This window comes from Loxodonta africana, chromosome 2 (assembly GCF_030014295.1).
Source record: "Loxodonta africana isolate mLoxAfr1 chromosome 2, mLoxAfr1.hap2, whole genome shotgun sequence".
Lineage (NCBI taxonomy): Eukaryota > Metazoa > Chordata > Mammalia > Proboscidea > Elephantidae > Loxodonta > Loxodonta africana.
The window spans coordinates 220,147,406-220,172,364 of record NC_087343.1 but is presented as its reverse complement, the minus strand read 5'-3'; the positions used below and the strand labels follow the sequence as shown (position 1 = coordinate 220,172,364).

The 24,959-nt window shown below is 43.3% G+C and overlaps 1 protein-coding gene across 1 annotated transcript in view; it reads right to left on the bottom strand.

Annotated features, from left to right (window-relative positions):
* PCP4 (Purkinje cell protein 4) overlaps positions 1-19,539 on the bottom strand; it is an 80,794-nt gene extending 61,255 nt beyond the window's left edge. The window contains exon 1 of the mRNA XM_023559108.2: positions 19,443-19,539. Within this exon, the coding sequence (XP_023414876.1) occupies positions 19,443-19,451 (9 nt within the window). The 5' untranslated portion in view covers positions 19,452-19,539. The remainder of the gene's footprint in view (positions 1-19,442) is intronic.
* Positions 19,540-24,959: the final 5,420 nt, after the last annotated feature.

Sequence of the window (24,959 nt, the reverse complement as noted above, 5' to 3'; positions counted from 1 at the left end):
GGGGAAAAAATCCACAGACCTGGCCAGTTTTGGGGAATGAAACAAAGTCTATAAGGTGAAAACATCAAGCCTGCCTGTCCCTCCTAGAATGATGTGATTTTTGTAGAGCACTTTTATATTTCAGTAGCTGGGGAAGCAAACGTGAGGTCAAAAAACACACATGCGATCTCCCCAGATGACAGGAACTGGCCACAGCGAACACAGCCTCTTTGCTTTGCTTTCACCAGCGTCTCGTTGCAAAAGAGCCAGTAAAACATCGTACTGGGTGTATTAAATGAAGTCCAAAGGATGGCAGAAGACTAAAGAATGAAAACAGCCCCTGCCCAGGGACATCTGTCCTGTTGGTCCCCAAGCAGTCATCCGTACTAGGTGGAATGGTGGCGCCATGGCTACACGTGCCATTTTGTTCCACCATGGCTGAGCCCTCATGGCCTGTTTCTGCACTCTGCTTCCTCGTGAAGTAAGCAAAAAGGTATGCCTGAGAAGAAAGGACACTAAGCTAATCCATTATCCACGAAAACCCCATATGCAAGGTTGTGTTCACAGATGAAGTCTCCAAGTTTGGGCAAAGACTTTCCTTTGAACTGAGGCGTAAGGTTTCACCTCTGCAAATGCAAGTGCCTATGTTTCTAAAGAAAGGAGCCCTGGAGGCGCAGTGGTTAAGCACTCAGTTGCTAATTGAAAGATCAGCAGTTCAAACTCACCAGCGGCTCAGCTCCCGGGGAGAAAGATGTGGCAAACAAAGCCTACGAAGCGGCTCTATTCTATCACATAGGTTTGCTATAGGATTGCTATGAGTCAGAATCAACTCAGTGGCAATGGGTTTGTTTTGTTTTTTCTTGTTCGTTCATTTGTTTTGGTTTTATGTTTCTCAATAACAATATGGAAACGCCGGTAGTGTAGTGGTTAAGTGCTATGGCTGCTAATCAAGAAGGACAGTAGTTCAAATCCACCAGGCCCTCCTTGGAAACTCTATGGGGCAGTTCTACTCTGTTCCAGAGGTTGCTATGAATCAGAATCAACTCAATGGCAATGGGCTTGGCTTGGGCGATAACAATATAAATAGCCATGACCTAGAAAGGTCCCTGGGTAGTGTAAAGAGTGAATGCGCTTGGCTGCTAACCAAAAGGCTGGCAGTAGGAACCCACTTGGCAGCACCGTGGAAGTAAGGCCTGATGATCTACAAATGTAAGATTAAAACCCGTTGCCACTGAGTCGATTGCATTAAAAGCCCAATGGAGCACCATTTACTGTGAAACTCTTAGGGTCACCATGAGTCAGAATCAAAGCGACAACTGGAAAAGAAAGCAGTCACGCTCTGAGATGAAGATGACTATTACCCCAATCTGATGCACACAAATATCGAGACACAGAGAGGTCAAGTAACTTAGCTGCCAAGTGAAGAGGGTGGATTTTGGATTTGAACCTGGGCAGTCTGGCGTGGGAGTCTGGACAAGCTTTGGCCTTGGGAAGACGGGAGATCTGACTTTGCTGACCGTCTCTGTCACTGAGTATTCAGACCTTTTATGCCTCAGTCCATCTGGGAGCAGAAGGGGGATCACGCTTCCTGCCCCCTTCTTGTTTTACAGCAGCATTATGGGAGTGTACAACATCCCACAAAAGCTCTGTGGTGAAAATGCTTGGACCGTTTCAAGGAAACAATTGGATGAATACATTCCAAGAGATTGTCAGGGAACCTGGACATTCATCACAGTGTCCAGCGTCCTCTCTGCTCTCAGGTCTGCAAACATATGCTTCCAGCACCTGTGAGCTTGAAGCTCTGGGTCCAGGAAGACAGCTCTCGCTCTCTAATTCACTCTGCCCGGGTGTCCTGATTCAGTTTTCACACGTTTCATAGACTCACACATCTGTTCCTCCTGTAAAGGCAGAGGACCGTGCCTGGCGCAATGGCTTCTCTGTGGTGAACTGAGGATGTTTATTGGCACCACGCTATGAAGTCTGCCTCTCCAAGAGGTGGTGTTATAAGACTTCAGTGCAAGAGACTCTTCTTTATTATTCTTTTGTTTAAGTGAAAGTTTACAATTCAAGTTGGTTTCTCATGCAAAAACTTATAAATGCATTGTTAAGTGACCCTAGTTGCTCTCCCTACAATGTGACAGCACACGCCTTTTCTCCACCCTGTATTTCCCTTGTCCATTCAGCCAGCTCCTGTCCTACTCTGTCTTCTCACCTCACCTCCAGATGGGAGCTGCCCACATAGTCTCCTGTGTCTACTTGAGCTAAGAAGCACACTCCTCACCAGTATCATTATATGTCTTATAGGTCAGTCTAATCTTTGCCTGAAGAGTTGGCTTCACTAACGGTTTTAGTTTTGGGCTAACAGAGAGTCCTGGGGCCATGACCTCTGGGGACTCTTTAGCTCAGTCAGACCATTAAGTCTGGTCTTTTTGCTAGAATTTGAGGTCTGCATCCCACTTTTCTCCTGCTGCATCAGGGATTCTCTGCTGTGTTCTCTGTCAGGGCAGTCATTGGTGGTAGCCAGGTACCATCTAGTTCTTCCAGTCTCAGGCTGATGGAGTCTCTGGTTTATGTGGCCCTTTCTGTCTGCAAGAGACTCTTTTTTGGTAGTAAAGAAACAACCAGGTTTTTCTCTTCCCACCACTCAACTAAAATGAAAATAGCTTTAGAAAATGGTAGCAATCTGAGGTTGTATACTTTTGGAAGGAATGGGAATGTTTTGTCCTAAATCAGCAGTCACGGCTAAAGAAGTGAATTGAGACATAGATTAGGAGGCAGGTTAAAAGTTACATAGATCATTCATTAGGTTGCTTCCTGCAGTGAAAATTCTAATAATCTCCTCCTTAAAATAAACACGTCACCCCTCACCAGCTGGCAATTCAATATAACAGGGATACCCATTGCCATCGAGTCTATTCCGACTTATAGTGCCCCTATAAGACAGAGTAGAACTGCCCCACAGGGTTTCTAAGAAGCTGCTGGTGAATTCAAACTGCTGACCTTTTTGGTTAACAGCCATAGCACGACATAGCTCTTAATGACTGTGCCACCAGGGCTCCATAACAGGGATATTTGCCCCGTATTTCATTTTCAAACCTGATTCCAACTCATGGTGACCCCATGTGTTACATAGTAGAACTGCTCCAGAGGGGTTTTTTTGCCTATAATCTTTACAGAGGCAGACCACCAGGCCTTTCTTTCCCAACACTGCCGAGTGGGTTCAAACCACCAACCTTTTGGTTAGCAGCTGAGCACAAACTGTTTGCAACTCCCAGGGACCTTAAAGAAGTGAACTGAGACATAGATGAGGAAGAAATTAAAAGCTACATGGACATCGGATGGGTTGCTCCCTGGGGAGGTGAAAATTCTGACAATCTCCCCAGTACAAATACATGCATCCCCCTTCACCACCTAGCAAATCCATCTAAGTGGGATATTTGACCTGTATTCCACTTTCAAACTCTTTTGCATTTTTTTGGTGTTAAGCTTAATTTTAAAGAACAACTTAATTTTCTGGGAAATAAACTCAGTTGTAATTTAACAAGGCTGTCTTCCAGGAATGATGCCGTTATGAACGGGAAAAGCTCACCCCACCGGGTTGCTTCATATCTGAACATACTGATCCTGGCTATTAATAAGATAAACCACTTTGCTTCCCAAGCCCAGTGTGTAAAAATGTTTCTTTAATCGAGCAAGCCTAACACATCTTTTTCTGTGTCTCTTGTATGCTGTGGACCTCAAAAAAAAAAAAAAAAAAAAAGTGCTGTCAAGTCGATTCTGACTCATGGTGACCCCGTGTGTGGCAAAGTAGAACTGTGTTCCATAGGGCTTTCAATCACTGATTTTCCAGAAGTAGATTGCCAGGCCTTTCTTCTGAGGTGCCTTTGGGTGGACTCGAACCGCCAGCCTCTCAGCTAGTGGTCAAGCACTTAACGGTGTGTGCCACAAGGTAAAGACAAAAAGCTTTATTGTGGGAAAAGCCTCAGGGCAAAACTGGTCACCTGAAGCTTTCAGTTGAAGAAACAATCAATACTCAGTAAAGATGTTTAGAATCGAAATGCAGAAATGTTTTCACATTGTGGTTCTAGGTTAGCATTCACGTGTTTTCCAAGTGGTTTTGTGTCAGTTGTATGACTTCATCCTCTAAAGAGCCCTGCAGGGTAGACCAGCATCACCTAGATTACTTGTTCAAGTGTGCTTCTAAGTGGGCTTCATTGGAGCCCCAAAACTCCATCTGATTTGGGCGAAAGATGTTTAAGCAACTGAGTTCCATGGTCAGGCTAAACCTATTCCAGACCTTTACTTGAACAGAAAAAATATATATGTCCATTTCTTTTTTTATATTATATATATATATAGAAGGATACAGACATCCCAATGGAATTGAATGGTGTTCCATCAGTTCTTTCTTTTTTTTCACTAAAAAGCAATCGAATGATCCAGCACTCCCAATCCTAGGTATATGCCCAGAAGTGAAAGCAGGAATGCAAGCAGAAACCCATACTGTAATGGTCACTGTGGCACTTTGCAGAATGGTGAAAAAGTGGAAACAGCCGAAATGTTCATCAGCAGATGAATGGGCAAAGAAAATGTGGTATATACACGCAATGGAATATTACCCAGCCATAAAGAGAAATGAAGTCCTGATGCCTGCCACAGCACGGATGAACCTTGGAAACATCATGCTGAGTGAACTAAGTCAGTCATGAAAGGACTAGTGCTATATGATCTCACTTACATTAAATAAGCAAATATATTAAACAACAACAAACAGATTCTTAGGGGTTACCACAAGTGGGAGGGAGGGGAGGGAGAGCTTTTGCTTAGGGGGCATTAAGTTTGTGTTAACGGTGGTGGAATAATTTGGAAAAAACAAAAAGCCAAATTGGTTGCTGTAGAGTCAATCCCAACTCATGGCGATTTCCTATATCAAAGAGTAAAACTGCTCTCTAAGGTTTTCTTGGCTGTAATCTTTACAGAAGCAGATTGCCAGGACTTTCTTCTGTGGTATTGCCGGATTAGTTCAAACCACCTTTAGATCACTAGTTGAGTGCAAACTGTTTGTGCCACCCAGGGACCTAATTTGGAAAAGATTCATGATAAAGGTTGCATAATATGAAGAATGCAATCAATGTCATGGAATTATATACGTAGAAAATGTTGAATTAGGGAATATTTATTAGGTATGTTTTCACCACAATTTAAAAAAGCAATTAAGCAGCCCCCCTACTCTCACCCAGCGCTGGTTTTATGGGCATGTGACCAGTGTGGGCATACAGTACCCCATGCTCAGAAGGGCCCCACGCTCGGTTTAACTCTCTTCAGCCACCATCCTGAAATTCTTAACTGTGTAACCAGGGGCCCCACACTGTTGTTTTTCACTAGGCCCTGCAAACCATATTCCAGTTCCTGCCTCCACCCACGAGTTGCGGTCTCTCTGGGACTTCCCATCTCTATCTGAGCTACGTCACCTCAAAAACGGTCTACTGCAGGGGTGGATGATCACAGAACTGCTGCTTGTTTTTAAATTGCCTCACTCCTGACAGAGATCTACTTGACTATTCCATTTATTTCTTGCTTCCTTGTTGAAATATTGAATAAGAACGAACGGGAGCAGAGTCCCCTGGGGCCACTGCTTATAGTTCTGCAGTTACATTACGCTGCATTTATATTTTTGTCATGTAAAAAATTCAAAATCCTCATCCAAAATCCAACTGTGGGGCAGCTCACACATGAATATATCAGCCAAATCTGGTTCTTAGCAAAGCAGGATGACAAGAACTCATAAAACATTGCCCCAAAATAATACGAATCTGCTCTGAAGATGTGAAAGATTAAAACCTAGATTAAAAAATAATAATAATCTAACTATGAACTGGAAGGAGGCTTTTGGTGGAGGTATTTGATAAATTGTTATAGCTATTTTAAAAAGTAAACTTGAAGAAGAGTAAAATTGCCCACATTTCTGAGGTATAGAACACTGCCAGAAATAATATTTGAGCTGTGGCACTGTATTATCTAGATATTTTGACAGGACTTATGCATATGTGAGAATGGAGCTATAAATACAGGGATGAGCCCAGCCCTTGAATAAACTCCAAAAAGAACAAAATAATAATGGTTTGGCTCCAAGATACAAAGAGAACAGTGATAATCCATTCTGGGCAAACACTAATCCTCTCACAGTAGGTATATTACAGGTATATGTCTAAATTTCCTTAAGCCTATCTCACTATAGAACATTTAACTTTTCAAAATAAAACAAGATATACACTTCCAAAAATATTATTGGCTGTCTTCATGTAATCTCCTTCCAATGTACTAAAAATAGTTTTTCCAATTAACACTTTTTACAAAAGATGTATTGATAGAACCCAAATATTCACTAATAAAACCAAAAAAAAAAAAAAAAACCCTTGCCATTGAGTTGATTCCGACTCATAGCGACCCTATAGAACAGAGCAAAACTGCCCCATAGGGTTTCCAAGGAGCGCCTGGCGGATTCAAACTGCCGATCTTTCGGTTAGCAGTCGTAGCTCTTAACCACTACACCACCAGGGTTTCCGCATTCATTAATAAGGATGAGAAAATGTCCAACATTTTAAAGCAATTTTTATGACCAGGCAGGAGTTAGAAATTAACCATAGTATCATAATAGACATAGATCCATTCCCTGAATTTGGAAAATTACTACATTCTCATACCCCAAATTAGCCAGTAGCTATGGCAGCACTTGGAGCCCTGGTGGCGCAGTGGTTAAGCATTCGGCTGCTAACCAAAAGGTCAGCAGTTCGTAATCCACCAGCCGTTCCTTGGAAACCCTCCAGGGCAGTCCTACTGTGTCCTGTACGGCTGCTATGAGTTGGAATCTACTAGAGGCAATGGGCTCGATTTTTGGTTTGATGGTAGAGCTGTTATTTAATCAACATACTTTTGTAAGCATCAGCTCCTTTGGGAGAGCTTTCCTGAACATTCTTTTCTACTCTTCCCAGCCCTGCACAATGACAAATTAATCAATGCTTCCCTGGCACTTGGTTTACTGAGTGAAAAGACTTGTAGTCTGTATGTTGTTGTTAGCTGCCATCGAGTCAGCCCCCAACTCTTCGCAAGCCCACGCACGATGGGATCAGACCGTTGTGATCCACAGGGTTTCATTGGCTGAGTTTTTTTTTTTTTTGTCAGGAGTAGTTTGTCAGGTCTTTCTTCCTAGTCCACCTTAATCTGGAAGCTTCACTGAAACCTGTGTAGCATCATAACAACACGTAAGCCTCTGGTGACAGATGGGTGGTGGCTGCACCTGAGATGCATTGGTTTGGAAAGAAGCCCACCTCTCCCTCATGGAAAGCAAGAAATCTACCACTGACTATAACCCCTGTTAAAAAAAGAGAGAGAGAGAAAGAAAAAACACTCATTACCATCAAATTGATTCTGACTCCTGGCAACCCAGGTATGGCAGAGTAAAATGGTGCTCCACAGGGTTTTCAATGGCTGACTTTTCAGATGTAGATTGCCAAACCTTTCTTTCAAGGTGCCTCAGGATGGACTCGAACCTTTGTCCTTTTGGTTAGCAGCCGAGGGTGTTAACCATTTGCACTTCCCAGGGACATGGACCCTGTAGTACAGTTAATTTTGTCTGATTCTCTCTCCGCCTCCCACCGCCCCCCCCCACCAGCAGCCTATAAGCTCATTGAAGGGAAGGGACTATGTCTTATTTATTTGCCCAACACAATGTCCCACATACATGGGTAATCCATCGATGTGGGTTATGTGGTATGTGCCAGGGGAAGAAAAAGGTGGAGAAGACACACTCTCCACCTTTCAGAATTTCATAATCTGGAAGGCAGAAAAACTGTGACTGGTAAAACACACGATTACAGATTGTACATGCAAAGATTTGACCATAGAACAAGCCACCATTCCTCGGGCAAGAGCTTTCTAACAGTTTTATGTTTTTGGTTCCAGATTGCTTTTTCTTATTCAGAACGAGACATGGAGGGTCAGACAAGGCATGGAGGTGATTGCTGCTATTCATTCACACCAAATCAAGGAAGCTCTACTGAACAAGGTAGAAGAAAACGCTGTCGGCGAAAGTCTTACTGAGATATCGCACAGGAGTAGCAATACTGGCATTTACCCAACTACCCTTCTCCAGGTGTGGTGGGCTGGGAGGGTGCACAGGGCAGAGTGGAAACTGGAATCCCTAGAAACACAGTAGAAGGCGTCATGAAGGAAAAGAAGGGCTTTCTCAAGATTGCTGTCATTGGGTTTTTTTTTTTTTTTTTTTCTTACTGAAGATTAATAAAAAAATATCTAGGACAATAATGTTTTTAATCTATTTCATGCCTAAGCCCTAAATGGAATCGGGACAAGTGTAAAAGAAATTGGGTCATAGCCAGAATAGAAGTGAAAATGAGAAATTTAATGGAATAAGAAATGTGTCAGTGCCTCATCTGGTTTTTCCTTAAAAGTCTCTGCGGTTTTGGACAAAGTTAACCTTTGGGCACCAAAAATCAAAAAAGCCGTAGTGATTGCCATCGAGTCAATTCTGACTCATCGTGACCCTATAGGACAGACTAGGACAGTCCCCTAAGATTTTCAAAGCTGTAAATCCTTACAAAAGCAGACTGCCACACCTTTCTCCCATAACGATGCTGGGGGGACACAACCACCAACCTTTTGGTTAGCAGCGGAGAGCTTAACCGCTGCGCCACCAGGGCTCCTTCCTTTGAGCATGCAGTCCTTTATTTTAAAAGCACTGCTGTGAATTAAATGACAATGGTGGCCTCCTTCAACTTTCTGAATTCTAAGTAGCGCCTAGAGAAATGACCGTCACTCTCCAGGCCAAAGGTCTTTAAGCAGGGTGACTGCATCCCCAGGAGGGGCAGGGCCTCCATGCTCATCTGCACAACTCCAGGAGCACGGTTCACGTCAGTGGCAGAAGGAATGCACCTCCGGAATTACAAGGTGCTTAAACAAAAAAAAAAAAATTTTTTTTTTTAATTGTCACAGGGTAAGAACTTCAGAATTTCTATCTGTTTAGAACCTTAGAACAATAAGAAGGAAATGACAACCAGTTGTCATCGAGTCGATTCTGACTCCTGATGGCCTTATGTGTGTCAGAGTAGAACTGTGCTCCAAAGGATCTTTGATGGCTGATTTTTCAGAAGCAGATCAACAGGGCTTTCTTCCGAGGTGCCTCTGGGTGGACTTATATCACAAACCTTTCTGTTAGCCACCAAACATGTTAACCATTTGCACCACCTAAGGACTCCAAAAAGAAATTTAGGTTTTATTAGCAGTTAACATCTATGCTTATTTGGTGGGTAGAGAAGAGCGGTAGTTCCACAACTGGGGATCATACGGGACACCTCACTGGTTGGCTTCCTCTCAGCATACCACCACGTGCTGGGTTGAAGTTCCTCGTGCTTTAATAAGAGGATTTATAGAATATACAACCTACCTTTAACTACACTAATCTTCCTACAGTAGGTAAGTGGCTTTAAAGTATTCCTGCATAAAATCACAAACTGAAAAAATACCAATACTGAGAACACAAGCAACACGGAGAAAAAGGAAGCACTAACTAACCCTCTGCTCTTAGAACTTCTTCATCAGCATCAATATGAGTTTGAAAGACACAAAAACAAGTGCAGTTACCAAGATGACTATCCGAATTCTGGATTTCCATACTTTCCCATGAACAAGGAACTTTCCTTAAGTATACAGTGTCCCTTGAAGTATCGGCTAGGGTTAGTAAGGCCATCGCAATTAACAAGACATATAAAAGCATGGGGAAACCCTGGTGGAGTAGTGGTTAAGGCTACAGCTGCTAACCAAAAAGTCAGCAGCTTGAATCCACCAGGCACTCCCTGGGAACCCTATGGGGCAGTTCTACTCGGTCCTATAGGGTCACTATGAGTTGGAATGGACTCGACGGCAAGGGGTTTGGTTTTGATTTTTTAATAAAGCTATGGTTTATTTAATCATTTCCTTGTCCTTCTAAACTTTTGCTTTCGCATGTTTTATAACTGTATTGTCCATTAGTACATATACAAGGGAGTCCCTGGATGTTGCAAACGGTTAAGTGCTCGACTACTACCCAAAGGGTTGGCGGTGTGAACCCACCCAAAGATGCCTCAGAAGAAAGGCCTGGTGATCTGCTGCCAAAAAGTCATGGCCTTGAAAACCCTTTGGAGAAGTTCTACTCTGCACACATGGCATCTCCATCAGTCAGAATCGTCTGGAAGACAACTAACAACAGTGACAGCACGTACACGTAAAAATAAATAAATAAAAATGTATTGTGCATACCTGCTCAGAGAGTTTTCCTACTAGAGCGCACCATCAAACACTTTGGATATGACTGTTCCGGAGGATTGATATCCACTGTCACCATGGACACCATTCCATTGTTCTGTCACGGATGTCTGGGAGGACTGAGGCGATAACTCCCCAAAACTGATAGGCTGAATCAGGTGGTCATTGTTAGGACAATGGCAGTTGAATGTCGAAAAGTCAAAGAATGGGAGGGAAAGGATAAAGCTGGTCATGTCTTACCACCTTCAACTGTTTGGGGAAGATGTTGCAGCAACATAATGGGTTTGAAGGTTTGCTTTGTTACTGTCTCCATCTAAAGCTCGTTGAAAAATATGACGGGATAAGATTTTTAAAGGAAGGGACAACGCTCTCACCTTCCTTGGATGTGGGCAAGGACACCGTCACTAGTGTCTCCTGACGAGTAATCACCCTCAGCAATAAGGAGACCAGATCATGGACACGCCAAAGCAGCCACTCTGGGGCTGTTGACCATTTCCTGGGTATTGGGGATTTCTTTACACATGAAAAAAAAAGAACAGTGTGGGGAAATGTGTAATTAAAAATAGAAAAGCTCAGGTACAATTAGACATTTTGCCAGGCTCAAGAAAAAAGAGTGATATTTTTACAACAACCCTTAATGAAGCAGTAGATATCACTTATTAAGGGAACTCTCTATATATCTGAAATTTTAAAATAGGCTTAATTTCTTAATTCGGTTTTTTAATATTAGAACTTACCCACGTGGTAGACATAAAAGCATACTAATAAAGAAACAGATCTAGGGAAAACATGTTTCCTTGTTTTATTTTTCCATTCTTACTTGTTTAAGACAAATATTGATGAGTATGGTTGGGGTCCTCTTCTCAGGCATTGTATAAAGTTAAAATAACGAGCTACTTAGAATATTAGCCAAGCCACAGATGTAGTGCTATGCTGACAGAAGGACCATTTCTTTTGTCATGCCAATCCAAAGTGCTTCCTACCAAAAAGCCATAATCTCAAAGCAACCCAGATCCAAACTCAAATATCAAAATATGTCATAAACAAGTATTTAAAACCTAACAATCGAAAGACATACCTTAAAGGCCATTGGGTTGAGGTTTGAAGTGTACGTGACTTGAGACATTTTAATCTTGTCAAAGTCCAACACAATCATGAAACCTTGTGGAGAAGGGGACACACACGTTCTCCATTCTAATATGGAGATATGAAAATGGGCTCATCTGAATGGTTTGATCAATTCACACTTTGCCTCCTTCCCCTTAGATATCCTTCGGGGGAGTCTTCAATTTCTGGGCAATTACCTTCTTCTTTTAAGTTTCTAATTTGTCTTCCTTTTATTTGTAAGTTGGCAGTTTAAGAGTAAAATATAAAATAATGGCATTTAGTGGGTGATTGATTTTTCTACTGGCAATGTTATAAATATGGCCAAGCATTTCCCTTTCAGAAATGGAATGAGAAGTGATTCAGTGAGATTTTGAAGCATAAATTTAGGGCTATTTGCAAAGCACAAACAATATTCAAGCAGATTGATGCCTGGGATGTGTAACTTATGCTGAATTGTTCATGTAAAGCAGCCCAGAAATGGATGTTGAATTTATAGGTTTAGGCCATTGATGGGGGTGGAAAGCTCGTTTTGCTTGTAACACAAGCAATGATCTATAGAAATTCTCATATCTATCCCCAAACAGCACCTGTATCAAAATGAACGTAAAATATTTATCTATCCATTATTTGGAAACCCTGGTGGGGTAGTGATTAAGAGCTATGGCTGCCAAGCAAAAGGATGGCAGTTCAAATCCAGCAAGCGCTCCTTGGAAACCCAATGGGGCATTTCTACTCTGTCCTGTAGGGTCACTCTGCGTCTAAATTGACTCGACGGCAACAGGTTTTTATTCATTATTTATTCCTCACTTCATTCCAAAGAATGGTAAATGGTTTACGACTGAGGATAATATGAAAGTGGAGACCCTAGTAGGCCACACAGGTGTATGGATACACAATTCCACCTCTAACCAATCCCTCACTGCATGTCAATTGTCATATATTCCTATTTCAAATATCAATTAGTTAAAAAAAAATGAAATATGCAATTTGTTTTCTATATGCTAGATATATTTTTATTTTTTTAGGTATATTTTACCTTCAACAATATGCCAGAATTTCAAACTTTGCCAACCGTGATTAGGCCCAAGGGGCTATCTTACTAATGACCCAATTTGTTGTTGTATGCTCTCAAGTGGATTCCGACCCATAGTGACCCTGTATGACAGGGTAGAACTGCCCCATAGGGTTCCCTAGGCTGTAGTCTTTACAGGAGTCAATCACCAGGTCTTTTCATCTGAGGAACTGCCAGAGGGTTCGAACTGCCAACCTTTTGGTTAGCAGCTGAGTGCTTAACCATTGCACCACCAGGGCTCCTAATTATCTGCTTAGAGTCTTTCTTATTCCCCTCTGACCACAGTCAAACTGGTTTCCTATTTCAATATCAAAACCAAACCCACTGCAGTCCAGTCAATTCTAGCTCATACTGACCCTATAGGACAGAGTACAACTGCCCCATGGGGTTTCCAAGCAGCAGCTGGTAGATTTGAACTGCTGACTTTTTGGTTAGCAGAGGAGCTCTTAATCATTGTATCACCAGGGATCCTATTTCAATACACACAAAAACACAACAACAAATACAGCAAACAGTTTTTCAAAGTATTCACAGCCCCTCCCTCTCTGGCTGCGGCCGCCCTTTGTTTGAATTTCATAGAACTTCTCTGCAGGAAGATTGTCTCAGTGGAGACAAGACTGAAATACAGGATATTGGAATTCTACATCCTTCACACTGCTCTTATATTTTCCTTGACATTTTCCCAAATGTCAAGAGTTCTTTCTGTTGAGGCTTTTCCCTTTTTTTTTTTCATTTTCTTTCCCTACCAGGAAAGCATGGTTTTACAAACACAACAATGCACCCATTTCCAATTTAAGATTTAAATGGCAAACATAGGTTTCAAGCCAGGAGTAAAGAACAAAAGATAGAACTTTTTTTTTCTCCAAGCTTATCTCAACGCAAATCTCAACATTTTAAAAAAGAGGGCGTCTGGTCCATTAGTTACATTAACTGATAAATGTACACCCCAAAATCCATGGACTCACTCAGTAACTAAACACATTCTATGGACCAAACCAGGAGCCATGCCCTGTGGATGACATAAAACCATCCCTGTCCTCTCCTCAAGAAGTTCACAGTCCAGGTAGGATAATACTAATAAATGAAGTATAACCTGAAATATACTTTAACAACATGATCTTTAGTGCTGTGTTCTGGAAAAAATATCAGTCAAATATTGTGTACATGTGTATATATGCATCCCCTGAAATCCCTACAAACCCTTTTCTAGAAAGTCATTCTAAATTAATGAAAAGCCCCAGGCTTGAGCTCACGGTATTATTTGTGCATCCAATGGACAAAGAGCAGAAGACCCATAAGCAAATTGTGAGTGCCTTCCACCTAGGACACTTCATTGGAGAGTAGAGACAAGAATTAAAAAATAATTAAGTGGAAAGTATTTTCATCAAAAATGAAAGGCACTTTCCACTGCAAAAATCCATTTTTTAAAATCACATTTTACTGAGCCTTCCATAAAATCAATCGTGAGTCATTTATTCAATTTTTCTTTCTGAAAAAAAAAAATCATGCATCTTGCATTCTGTCACTCATAATTCAAAAGACAAACACAGTGAGACTTTTTACTTCCTCAGCATTTGTTAATGAAATACAGACTGGGGGAAACAAATTATGTGGCAATCCGTCACAGTCATCAGCCCAGCAAACACATTTTAGTGTTTAATTTTGGCCTTTTCCCCAGGCAGAAGTTGAAGTTCAAAGCCAAAGTCACTGGTGTCTTTCTAGACCTAATATCCCCATTAGAGCAAAGGGAGCATCTATCATTGTGTGATCCGTCAAAACCGTATGGATCTTGGTGGATCTTTCTGCATCTCAGGGGCAGGTACAGACTCAAATGAGGTTACAATTACATAAGAAATTGACTTGTCATTTGACCTCCTGTTGCTGTGCCTTGGGATCTGTTGTAAAACCCACATTTCATGCAGTCACCCTCAGAATCTGGCCTTAACAACTGGTCTAAAATACACAGCTCCTTGCAAACCTAATCATCCACTCATTGGCATCGGTTTCAGTTCACTACGGTATCATGAGAAATCCAAAACTCTAATAATTTTCATTTTAGGTCTCCAATGGGTTACTGTGGTGGTTGACCATGTAAGCCCCAAACCAACGGTGCACAATATGTTTTAAAGCAATATCCACTTTGACAAAACAAAACAAAGCTCCTGTCCTCTCTATGTCCCCACCCTAAGATTTAAGAAGGCATATTCTTTCCTTGCAAATCTCTGTCCAGGCAATGCCAGTCACTGCTTCCTTCTTTCCTGAGAGGTTATATTGTGTGCTTTTATATACAGCCAAACGTGAGAAAGCCAGAACGTGTGTAAGGTAGAAACCTGTCAGAGAAGGAAAACATAAATATTTTCCACTAATAGAAAGCAATAGAAAAGCGGTAAGATTCCACTATGTGGAAGGCAGAAAACTTGTGAGACCTGGAAAAACAAGGCAGCCCCGTTGAGTCCTGGCTCTCACAGGTTTCACTCTATAAACCAAAAAAAACAAACCAACCCATTGCTGTGGAGACAATTCTGACTCATAGCGACCCTATAGGACAGAGTAGAACTGCTCCATAGGATTTCCGAGGAGTGGCTGGTGGATTTGAACTGCTGACCTTTTGGTTAGCAGCCAAGCTCTTAACCACTGTGCCACCAGAGCTCCTCACTATATAAGGGATTGGCCTTAAATGTCCTTGGTGTTGTCAAAGCACCCTCTGCCAAACATATACCTTTCCTGGGGGCAAGTATCTAGATGGAAGAAAGACCCGTAACCCTGGCACTGGGTTATAACATCCCATCTAAAGCAATGCAAGAAGAAAGTCCATCACAGTGAAAGCAAGGGGTTGAACCAAACCAAATCCATTGCTGTCAAGTCGATTCCGACAGAGTAGAACTGCCTCATATGGTTTCCATGAAGCCGCTGGTAGATTCGAACTGCTGACCTTTCGGTTAGCAGGCTGAGCTCTTAACCACTACACCACCAGGACTCCAGTAAGAGATTAGAAGTGTACTTGTCCCAAATGGGTCTCAAGTCTAACTAAGATCTGTCAATTGAAGTATTACTTAACTGGGACACTTCTCCCCAAACAGGGTGAAGGTGTCATTTTTAAAATCAACTCTCCAATTGTTTGCCTTTACTCAGTAAAGTCTTGCTCCTGGCTCATCTAAATAAGTTCCTTTGGAAAGCAACTTGAAAGCGAACACCTAAATAATACCATGGGACTGATTGTCATTGTTCATAGAACTCTTTTTTGAAAAAGCCATATTAGGTAGCTAGACAAAATACTCATTGTGTTGGGCAAATCTGCTGCAAAAGACCTCTTTAAAGTGTTGAAAAGCAAAGATGTCATCTCGAAGACTAAGGTGCCCCTGGCCCAAGCCATGGTGTTTTCAGTGGCCTCGTACGTGTGCAAAAGCTGGGCAATGCATAAGGAAGCCCGAAGAAGAATTGATGCCTTTGAATTATGGTGTTGAAGAAGAATATTAACTATACCATGGACTGCCAAAAGAATGAACAAATCCGTCTCAGAAGTACAGCCAAAATGCTCCTTAGAGGCAAGGATGGCAAGGCTAATCTCACATAATTTGGACATGTTATCAGGAGAGATCAGTCCCTGGAGAAGGACATCGTGCTTGGTGAAGTAGAAGGCCAGTGAAAAATAGGAAGACCCTCAACAAGATAGGTTGACACAGTGCCTGCAACAATGGCCTCAAGTGTAACAGTGATTGTGAGGATGGCGCAGGATGAGGAAGTGTTTCGTTCTGTTGTGTATAGGGTCACTATGAGTTGGAAGCAACTCGAGGGCACCTAACAACAACGACAGACAAAGGGAGCTTTTTCTTCTTCTCCTGGTGCATGGTGGGTCCCACTGGGAGACAAGAGAAAGCATTTTGTAAACATGGGCCTTCATGGTTAGAATTCCTGATCCAGCTAATACCCTTAATCCTTCAGTTTGATCCCTGCTAAACTCTCTTCCAAACCATTGCGTCGATTGCTCCAGGAACATCTGACATACTTTAATACTGAAATGTAAATGAGACGCCCCCACAAACCACCTCCACTCTCTCATGTTGCCCTAAATTTGGACTTTACTTTCCTTGCTATACTTGAGCTGCTCTTTTCAATCATATGTCATTCCTCCCCCAAAAAATGTTGTCACAAGAGAAGAAGATGTGATGCCATAAAGTCACCCAGTTTAAAGTTCCCTCTCAGGAGGACTTTGCTGTTCCACCTGATAGTCTATGAGACCTGGTGGCACAGAGCAGACCCCAGGGACTACTTGGCTTTCTGGGAGTGATCTCTGCACAATCAGGCTCCCACACTGACAGCCCCAGAAACAGCTAGAAAGTTCTAGAATTTCTGCAGCAGGACTTAAACCCTTATGATCAAAGCAGAAACTATTTGCCCACCAGACCCAAATAAATCCTCAAGTCAGAACAGAGTCAGACATAAATCATTGCTTTGACCCACTTGGCCATTAGTCACGAGAGTAAGTAATTGATCCTACAAAAGCCACTCCTGCCCTGTGAGTTGTTAAAACCAGGAGCCACATTTAATTCAGTTTCATTTAACCAAAGAAAAGGTTTTTTTTTTGGGGGGGGGGGCGGTGGGGGGATCCAGTTCTCTTCCAAGAAAGGAGATTCTGTTCAACTTTATTAAATGTTGTAAGCAGATTTAAGTTTTAGTTAAAGGACAAATTCTTACTGTCCAAGGAACAGACTCAACAGGAACTTGGAGATCAGCCAGAAGGTGGTCACTAAGCTGGCTGGGCACTTCTTCAGTGGTGGCTGGAGGGCAGGGAGTTGGGGGGGCTGCATGTTATTTGAAAGGGGGAGATGGGCCCAGAAGGAACAGGAAGAAACAAGGTGGAGAGAGCTGGAAAGGATTTGATGAGCTGCCAAAAGAGGCCAAAAAAGCGGGATTTGCATTTCATGGAATTTCATCAACATGAAAAGAACCAAAGAGAAGAGTATTTAGTTCTGCAGAAGTGGCTGGTGAGATGCTGGGGGGCAGGGAGCAGTTACTGCTGAAAAAAACCAACCCACTGCCCTCAAGGCAATTCGACTCACAGAGACCCAGCAGCTGCAATTACAGGTTCAGTGAAATGAGGTTGTGACCCTGATAAAGGGGTCAGCTCCGGAAATGCCCTGGCTCCCTGCAGACCCACACAGAGAAGCCAGCGTGACGGAGCTGTGGCCCTCTGGAGAGCCTAAATGCAGGACAGCCTGCAGGAGAGGCGACCCTCCTCCCGTGCAGAATCCCCAGGAAGCTAACTTAACTCGGGAAAGGAGCAGCCCAATGCTGAGCTGGTTTCTAAATCCTTCTCCTATGGGATGCTATTATGTACTGTATAGAAACTACCACCCCACACAAGCATCCAGGTGAGCTGACTCAAGATGAGTTGACTCTGAAATCTCTGTAGAACCCAGTAGAAAGCCCCTGGACCTAAGTCTGTAGACAATGGGAGGGCTTGTCCTCATTGCCCTACCTCCAGTGAAGACAGCCAACTTCCCTTCCTGCACCTCCCACCCTCAGCCTGCCTCCCTCTCTGGCACCAGCTGTTCAGAGAATTCCACATGCATCCCTACATCAAGATCCACCTGGCAGTTGTCTGCCCAGCATTGCAGTCCAACTGCTGGACTGCCAAGCACTAGATGGTCACCTTAAGCAAGCTAGTTAACAACTCTGTGCCTCAGTTTCCTCATCTGTCAATTGGAAATAATAATAGTACCTCCCTCATAAAATAGAGTTGTTCAAATAAGGTAGCACACGTTGAATGCTTGGCACTGGGCTGGGCATTTAGACCACTTGGCAGATGTTAGCTGTTGCTACTAAGAGACTTCTTGTCTTCCATCTCCTATTTGCTGTCTTCCCTGTTCAAACCCTTGGCTTCATCCCAAATCTGGTTCTTCCATTTTATAAGTCTCTGCCGGCTCCTTCTTTCTGGCATGTTTATATCAAAAGTCACCCATCAGAGAGATAAAAGCAGTGAGGAGAAAATTTTATTTCTGAAGTGGTTAATTTTACTCTGGAAACCCTGGCAGTATAGTGGTTAAGAGCTACCGCTGCTAACCAAAAAGCCGGCAGTTCGAATCCACCAGGTGCTCCTTGGAAACCTTATGGGGCAGTTCTACTAATTTTACTCTGGATTTCCAAAAAAAAGGATCACCCATCTGTCAAAAAGAAAGAAGATAAAAGATCTTTAAGAGTAATTATTTAAGTGGCAACCAAGAGGAAAGGAAAACCGACTTGCCTGGGTTAGCTAGTTGAATTAAAGGGTGCTGTTTTACAACCTCATTTAAAAAAAAAGGAAAAGAATGTGCTATTTTGAAACATAAAATTAGTTACCAGTTTGCCACCACAAAACATGCTATATAAACATTTTCACAGAAATGCCTTTCGATTTTATTTGTAGCCTGTCTTCTACCAATGCCTCCTCCAGTCTTATAGCCAGGTATCTATTTCACAGATTGTTAATGGGCGATACTATTTGTATTTCTTCTTCTCGGGTGCTCTGAGTAACTGAAGATGTGGTTTGTAGAGGCAACGCTTCTTCACAGCCTTGTGATAAAATGTCGCTCGACAGCAAATCCTTTTCTACCTCTCCAAAGCTTACTTTCACCGGATGGCCTGCTGGCTAGCACTCTGAAAGGCAGCCACCAAGGCTGCGAGGAGCACACACCTTCACAAGAGAATAAAATGCAAAGCACTTTCCAAAGTCACAATTAAATCCGATGCAAGCAATTAGCCCCTTTCTCTTGCAAAGGCTAACAAAAAGTTGTAAACTTAACCAAAGGCTGAGCTTGCCGGTTGCAAACCCAGACACAAAGTGTCAGCCCTCAAAGCAAATAAGCACAGGATGGATGTGTCCTTCCCCATCACTCCTAAACCCTCCACATTTTCTTAGACTAACCGCGGGATGAGGTCCCCTCTCCTCACTCCCAAGTTTCCCTCTCCAAGTAGAAACATCACTCACCTCACTCATGTTGGCTGTCGCAGAGCAGTTCCAGGATCTCAGCGCTCAGCAGGACCAGGGCTGCTCAAGGAACGCGATCCCCCGATCCTGGTTTTTCTCTTAAAAAGGGCTGCCTGGTGGCATCATGCCTCCAAAAAGCCAATGAGATTCATTCACCTGTCGGAACCCCACACATGTATCTGAGAGTGCAAAGGGCCACCTAGTGGAGCAAAGCGAAAGGACAGGCTGGGTTGCGCTCCCAGTCCTTTCTGCCAGGGAAAGAAGAAAAGGCGAGCTGGGGAAAAAAAAAAAAGTATATACAATTATTTTATAAGTTTGATTTTGTTTATTATTGTGTGTATATTATATATACACACACACACATTAATTACTTATCTATGGAGCCCTGGTGGTGCAATGGTTAAAAACTCAGGCTGCTAACCAAAAGGTCAGCAGTTTGAATCCACCAGGCTCTCTTCGGAAACCTTTTGGGGCAGTTCTACTCTGTCCTATAGGGTCACTATGAGTCAGAATCGATTCCATGGCAAGGGGTATATATAATTATTTTTATTCAATGTTATTTACTTCATACAAAAAATTATAATAAATAAAACAGTTTTTATTAATTTTAAAAATAATTATATATTTTAATTTATTGTATAAAATATTTTATTTATTTTAATTTAATTTAATTTATTTCTAAAAATAATTATATTTAAATTGTACTTTCATAATAAATAAAAATATTTTTTACTCTTTTTTCATTAAGTTTTAAAATTTAATTTTATTTATTTCAACCCCTCCCTCCTTCCTTCTCTACTCCACAAGCTCAAGTTTTCTCTCTCTCTCTCTCTCTCTCTCTCATGTCACACCCTGTATTGCTTTTCTGTGGCTGCCCTAACAAAGTGTTACCAACTAGTGGCTTAAAACAACAAGAAGGTATTGTCTCACAGTTCTGGAGGCCAGAAGTCTAAACTCAGGGTGTTGGCAGGACCACCTTCTCTCTGAAGGGTCTAGTGGAGGAGTCTCCCTTGCCTCTTCACACTTCTGGTGTTTGCTGGAGATCCTTGGCGTTCCTTGGCATCACTCCAATTCCTGCCTCCGTCTCACATGGTCTTCTTCCTTGTGTCTTGGTGTCTTCACATGACCTTCCTGCCAGGACACTAGTCATTGGATTTAGGACCCACCCTAATCCAGTATGACCTCAACTAATTACTTCTTCAGAAACCCTGTTTCCAAATAAGGTCACATATGAGGTTCTTGGTAGACATGAATTTGAGGGAATACCACTCCATCCAGCACATGCCCGGGGGGGTTTGTCCTGCCCCTGTGCCTCACTTCTCCAGGTGCTCTGCTGTTAGTGACTACTCCACCTCCTCACCCTAACAATCCTGGCAAAGTCGAGTTCCCTCCCTTGTTCTTTTCTTTGTGTCCTTGCTGCCAGGGAACAACCTAATGTGACTTCTCCTGGGTAGAATCCAAAGAACTATACTTGGAGCAGCCCTGAGGTGGAAGTGCCCTAGAGCGGCCTGTGAATATTTGAGTGACCTATTAACTGAGGATTGGGGCCACAGAAGCTACTTCACTGAATTTAGAGAAGAGTGTGAGAAGCGGTGGCATCAGGAAGAGAGGTGCTCACTGTTGGGTTCATGCAAGGGCTAACCCTACCCTGTATGAACCCAAGAGTAGATCTCCTTAAAAGTGATCCGGTGCCAGGATTGTTTCACCTTTGACCTGGTCCTGGTGGCAGTCCCCGAGTCCCTAGGAGAATTTCTATGAGCTTCACACAGAAAAACAAAAGAACAGCAAAAGAAGGGAGTAGAAGCTTTCCTAAGGAGCTGTCAAAGAAGAGAATATGAAAAATGGCCCTATGTAGAGAGTTCTAGCGGGAATACACATTTCAAGATGGAACCTCGGCAGGTCAATACAATAGTGTGTGTGCATCACGAATGAAGAAGCGGTAGATCAGTGGTAGAACTCTCATCTTTCACGCAGAGACCCAGCTTCAGTTCTCAGCCTACACATCTGTCGGTGGAAGGTTGCACGTTGCTATGATGCTGACAGGTTTTGGCGGAGCTCCCAGACTGAGACAGACTAGGATGAAATGCCTGGTGATCTTCTGCAAATCAGCCCATGAACACCCTATGGATCACAGCAGAACATTATCCAGCTCACTTGCTTTGGACATGCCCTCAGGAGGGATCAATCACTGGAGGAGAACCTAAGTCGGGGGCCCACTTGATTGCAGTTAACACCAACAATAGCACTTCATTGAAACTTCCCCCAGTGTGTTTTATTGCTGTGGATCCAGGTCTGCTCCTAGAGAGAACGAGCCATAACAGCTTTTCAACAAAGCATGACTGTGTGCTTGTGGAGGGAATAGCAGGAAGGGGAAAAGTAAGGAAATTTGCACCCTACTATCTGGACCTGGTAGCACAGTGGTTAAGTGTTAGGCTGCTAACAAAAAGGTCAGCAGTTTGAATCCACCATCTGCTCCTTAGAAACCCTATGGGGCAGTTCTACTCTGTCCTATAGGGTCACTGTGAGTCACAATGGACTCAACGGGAATGGGTTTGTTTTGGGTTTGATCTAGCTATATAAGATCTAGCCAGTCCTGGGGTGGGAGCTAAATGAGACTGAAAAGAAGATTCAAGCATCCCCCGACACCTTCCTCTTACCAAATTCCTATTGTTCCTTTCATACTTGCCCGTTGGACCTTCTATTCGGCAAGCAGAGAAGGGCCACCTCATCCCATGCCTATTAAGTTTCTTCTCTCCTTAACCCAGCACCCAGCTATGCCCTCTCCGCTTTGACTTCCATTCTCCATCACACTCCCTCCTTCAGTTTCAACTCAGGAGCGTGAGGGAAAGGCTAAATGTCCCCTCAATGGACACCAGCTGCCCCCAGGCTGCCCAGGGGGTCCAGGCCAGGAGCCCTGGCTCAGAGCTCTCTACCCACCAGGGGAACACGGGTAAGTGCAAACACCAAGCAACAAGACAGAGCTCCTATTTCACACAACAGAAACAGGCATCATTTGCTCTGAAAATCCTGACGACATTGAAGCCTTTGCAAGCTAATAAAGGCTCTGTCTGCCAGCACATCTGGGCAACCACCTCCTCATCCTCCCGTGCCCCCTCCTCTCCCCATATTTGCAGGTGTGAGGCCCAGGCAGGATGTCTTTAGGATTCCAAAGATGGTTAGAGGAGACAGAAGGAGGGACAGTTACGGTCAAGAGCTGGGACCCAGGATGGGAAGCAACAGATTGAATTGGGTTTCCAAAAAAGATAGGTTGGAATACTAACCCCCTATACCTGTGAACATGACCTTCCTTGGAAATACAGGTTTGGTTTTGTCACGTTAATGAGTCATACTGGAGTAGGGTGGTCTTAAACCTAATAACTTTTGAGTGGTGTCTTAAAAAAAGAGTAGAGTAGACCCAGAGACACACACTGGGGGGTGGGAGGGGCGCATGCGAACACGGAGGCAGATGAATCTATAAGCCTAGGAATGTCGAGGATTGTTGGCAGCTACTAGAAGTTGAAACAGATGAGGACATCCTAAATTCAGACTTCTAGCCTCCTGAGCTATGAGAAAATAAAATAGAGCCACCCAGCCATGATATTTTTTATTATGGCAGCACTAAGTAACTAAGATAAGGAGAAAACTATAACTTCTTAGGAGCAGAACCCCACCCTCCACTGGGAAAACCTATCCTGGTGAGGATTTCAACCATTCAAATCCTCGAGGTGGAAGGTGAGATCCCCTTGACAATCTTGACAGCGTCACTGTCCATGGCTTCCCTGGCTATGCTCTGGCAGAGGGGACAAGTCAAGGAGACACAGGGGGGCAGTCTGAGCTCTGCCGACCGGGCCATGGTGCAGACCAGAATGTTCTAGTAACACACAAGTACATGTAGGTTTACAACAGTCTTGGGCTTTCAGAGCAGTAAACAGTTGCTACAATTTTCCAGAGGGAGGAAATGAGATGAGTGGTACCCAGGCTGGGCTGTACCTTTGCTGATCAAAGTGTACATTTTTTTGGACAATCCAAGGGGTTATAAAGGCTATGGGAGAGAGGATGGATGAGATGATAAGCTTTTGGAGAGGAATTTCAGAGAAAAATACCAGTTGCCACTGAGTCAACCCCAACTCCTGGCAACCCCATGTGTGTCAGAGTAGAACAGTGCTCTATTGCTTTCTCAGTGGCTGACTTTCTGGAAGTGGATCACCAGGCCCTTCTTCTGAGGTACCTCTAAGTGGACTAGAACCACCAACCTTTCAGTTAGCACCTAAGAACCTTAACTGTTTGCACCACCTGGGGATTCCTCAGGGAAAGAATAGAAATACATTAAGGGGAATTTCATCAACTTTTGCCATGTGGTTTGCAATTTAATCCCTACTCCCCATCTCCCCAGGAAATCTTAAACAAGTAGAGTAAACCATGGATCTCCCATTAATGAACTGTGGAGCTGTGTCTGTTTTAAAGAACACAAATGCTGGGTATGGCCACAGAGGGGCAGTCAGGCTGCCGTGGGAAACTGACTCTTGCGGGTTACACACAAATAGTCTGAGAGTACATCCAGAAAATTCCATTCTCCTGATAGGCTCCACAGGCACTCTGGCCACAGAGCACATCTTCAGTCACCTCCTGGCCAGTGGGCCACACTTACAGCCCCATCCATTCCTTTAAAGCAGTGAAACCACCTGAGATGAACCATCAGACACATAGACTACAGGCCCCACCTTGGACCCGTCTCAGAATTCCTGGGTTGTGCAAATGGTTAATGCACTCAGCTGCTAACTGAAAAGTCCATCCAGAGATGCTTCGGAAGAAGTGCCTGGTGATCTACTTCTGAAAAACCAGCCATGGAAAACCCTACGGAGCACAGTTCTCATCTGACACACACGGGGGCTCCATGAGTCAGGACTGACTTGACAGAAACTGGTTAACGACCATAAATGGGTGGTCTTAAAAACCTTTCCATGTGGTTTTGATCAGCAGTCAGGTCTGACAACCACTTCATGAAGCAGTGATAGGACACACACACACACACACACACACACACACACACACACACACACCACTCACTCATTCCTTCCAAACTTTCTAAGTCCCCTCCTCCTCATACCTCCCCCGCAACCCCTTCTCGCCTTGCCCTACCCTCCTTTTTGAGTCTGCATGGCCATTACTGACTCATATATGTGCTGATCTTATCTATGCACCCTCAGCAATTCCCCAGTTTATAACTTTCCTCAGACCACCGAGCTCTACATTACAGAGTGGATGGAATCATGAACCAGAGCACAGAACTTCACTCCTGGGCATGATCACTGGTTTCCTGTGTGACCTTGGAGAAGTTTCTCCATTCCTCAGGGTCTCATTTCCTCCTCCAGGTAATAGAGAAGTATAAAAACCTTGCATCTGCCAACCTAAGCAAAAATATATACACTAAATATATTGAGCTGGGAAATAAATTTTGAAAGAACTTGAAGAGAATTAGATCTACAGCTTCATGTATTAGGTCTTGGGTAATACTTC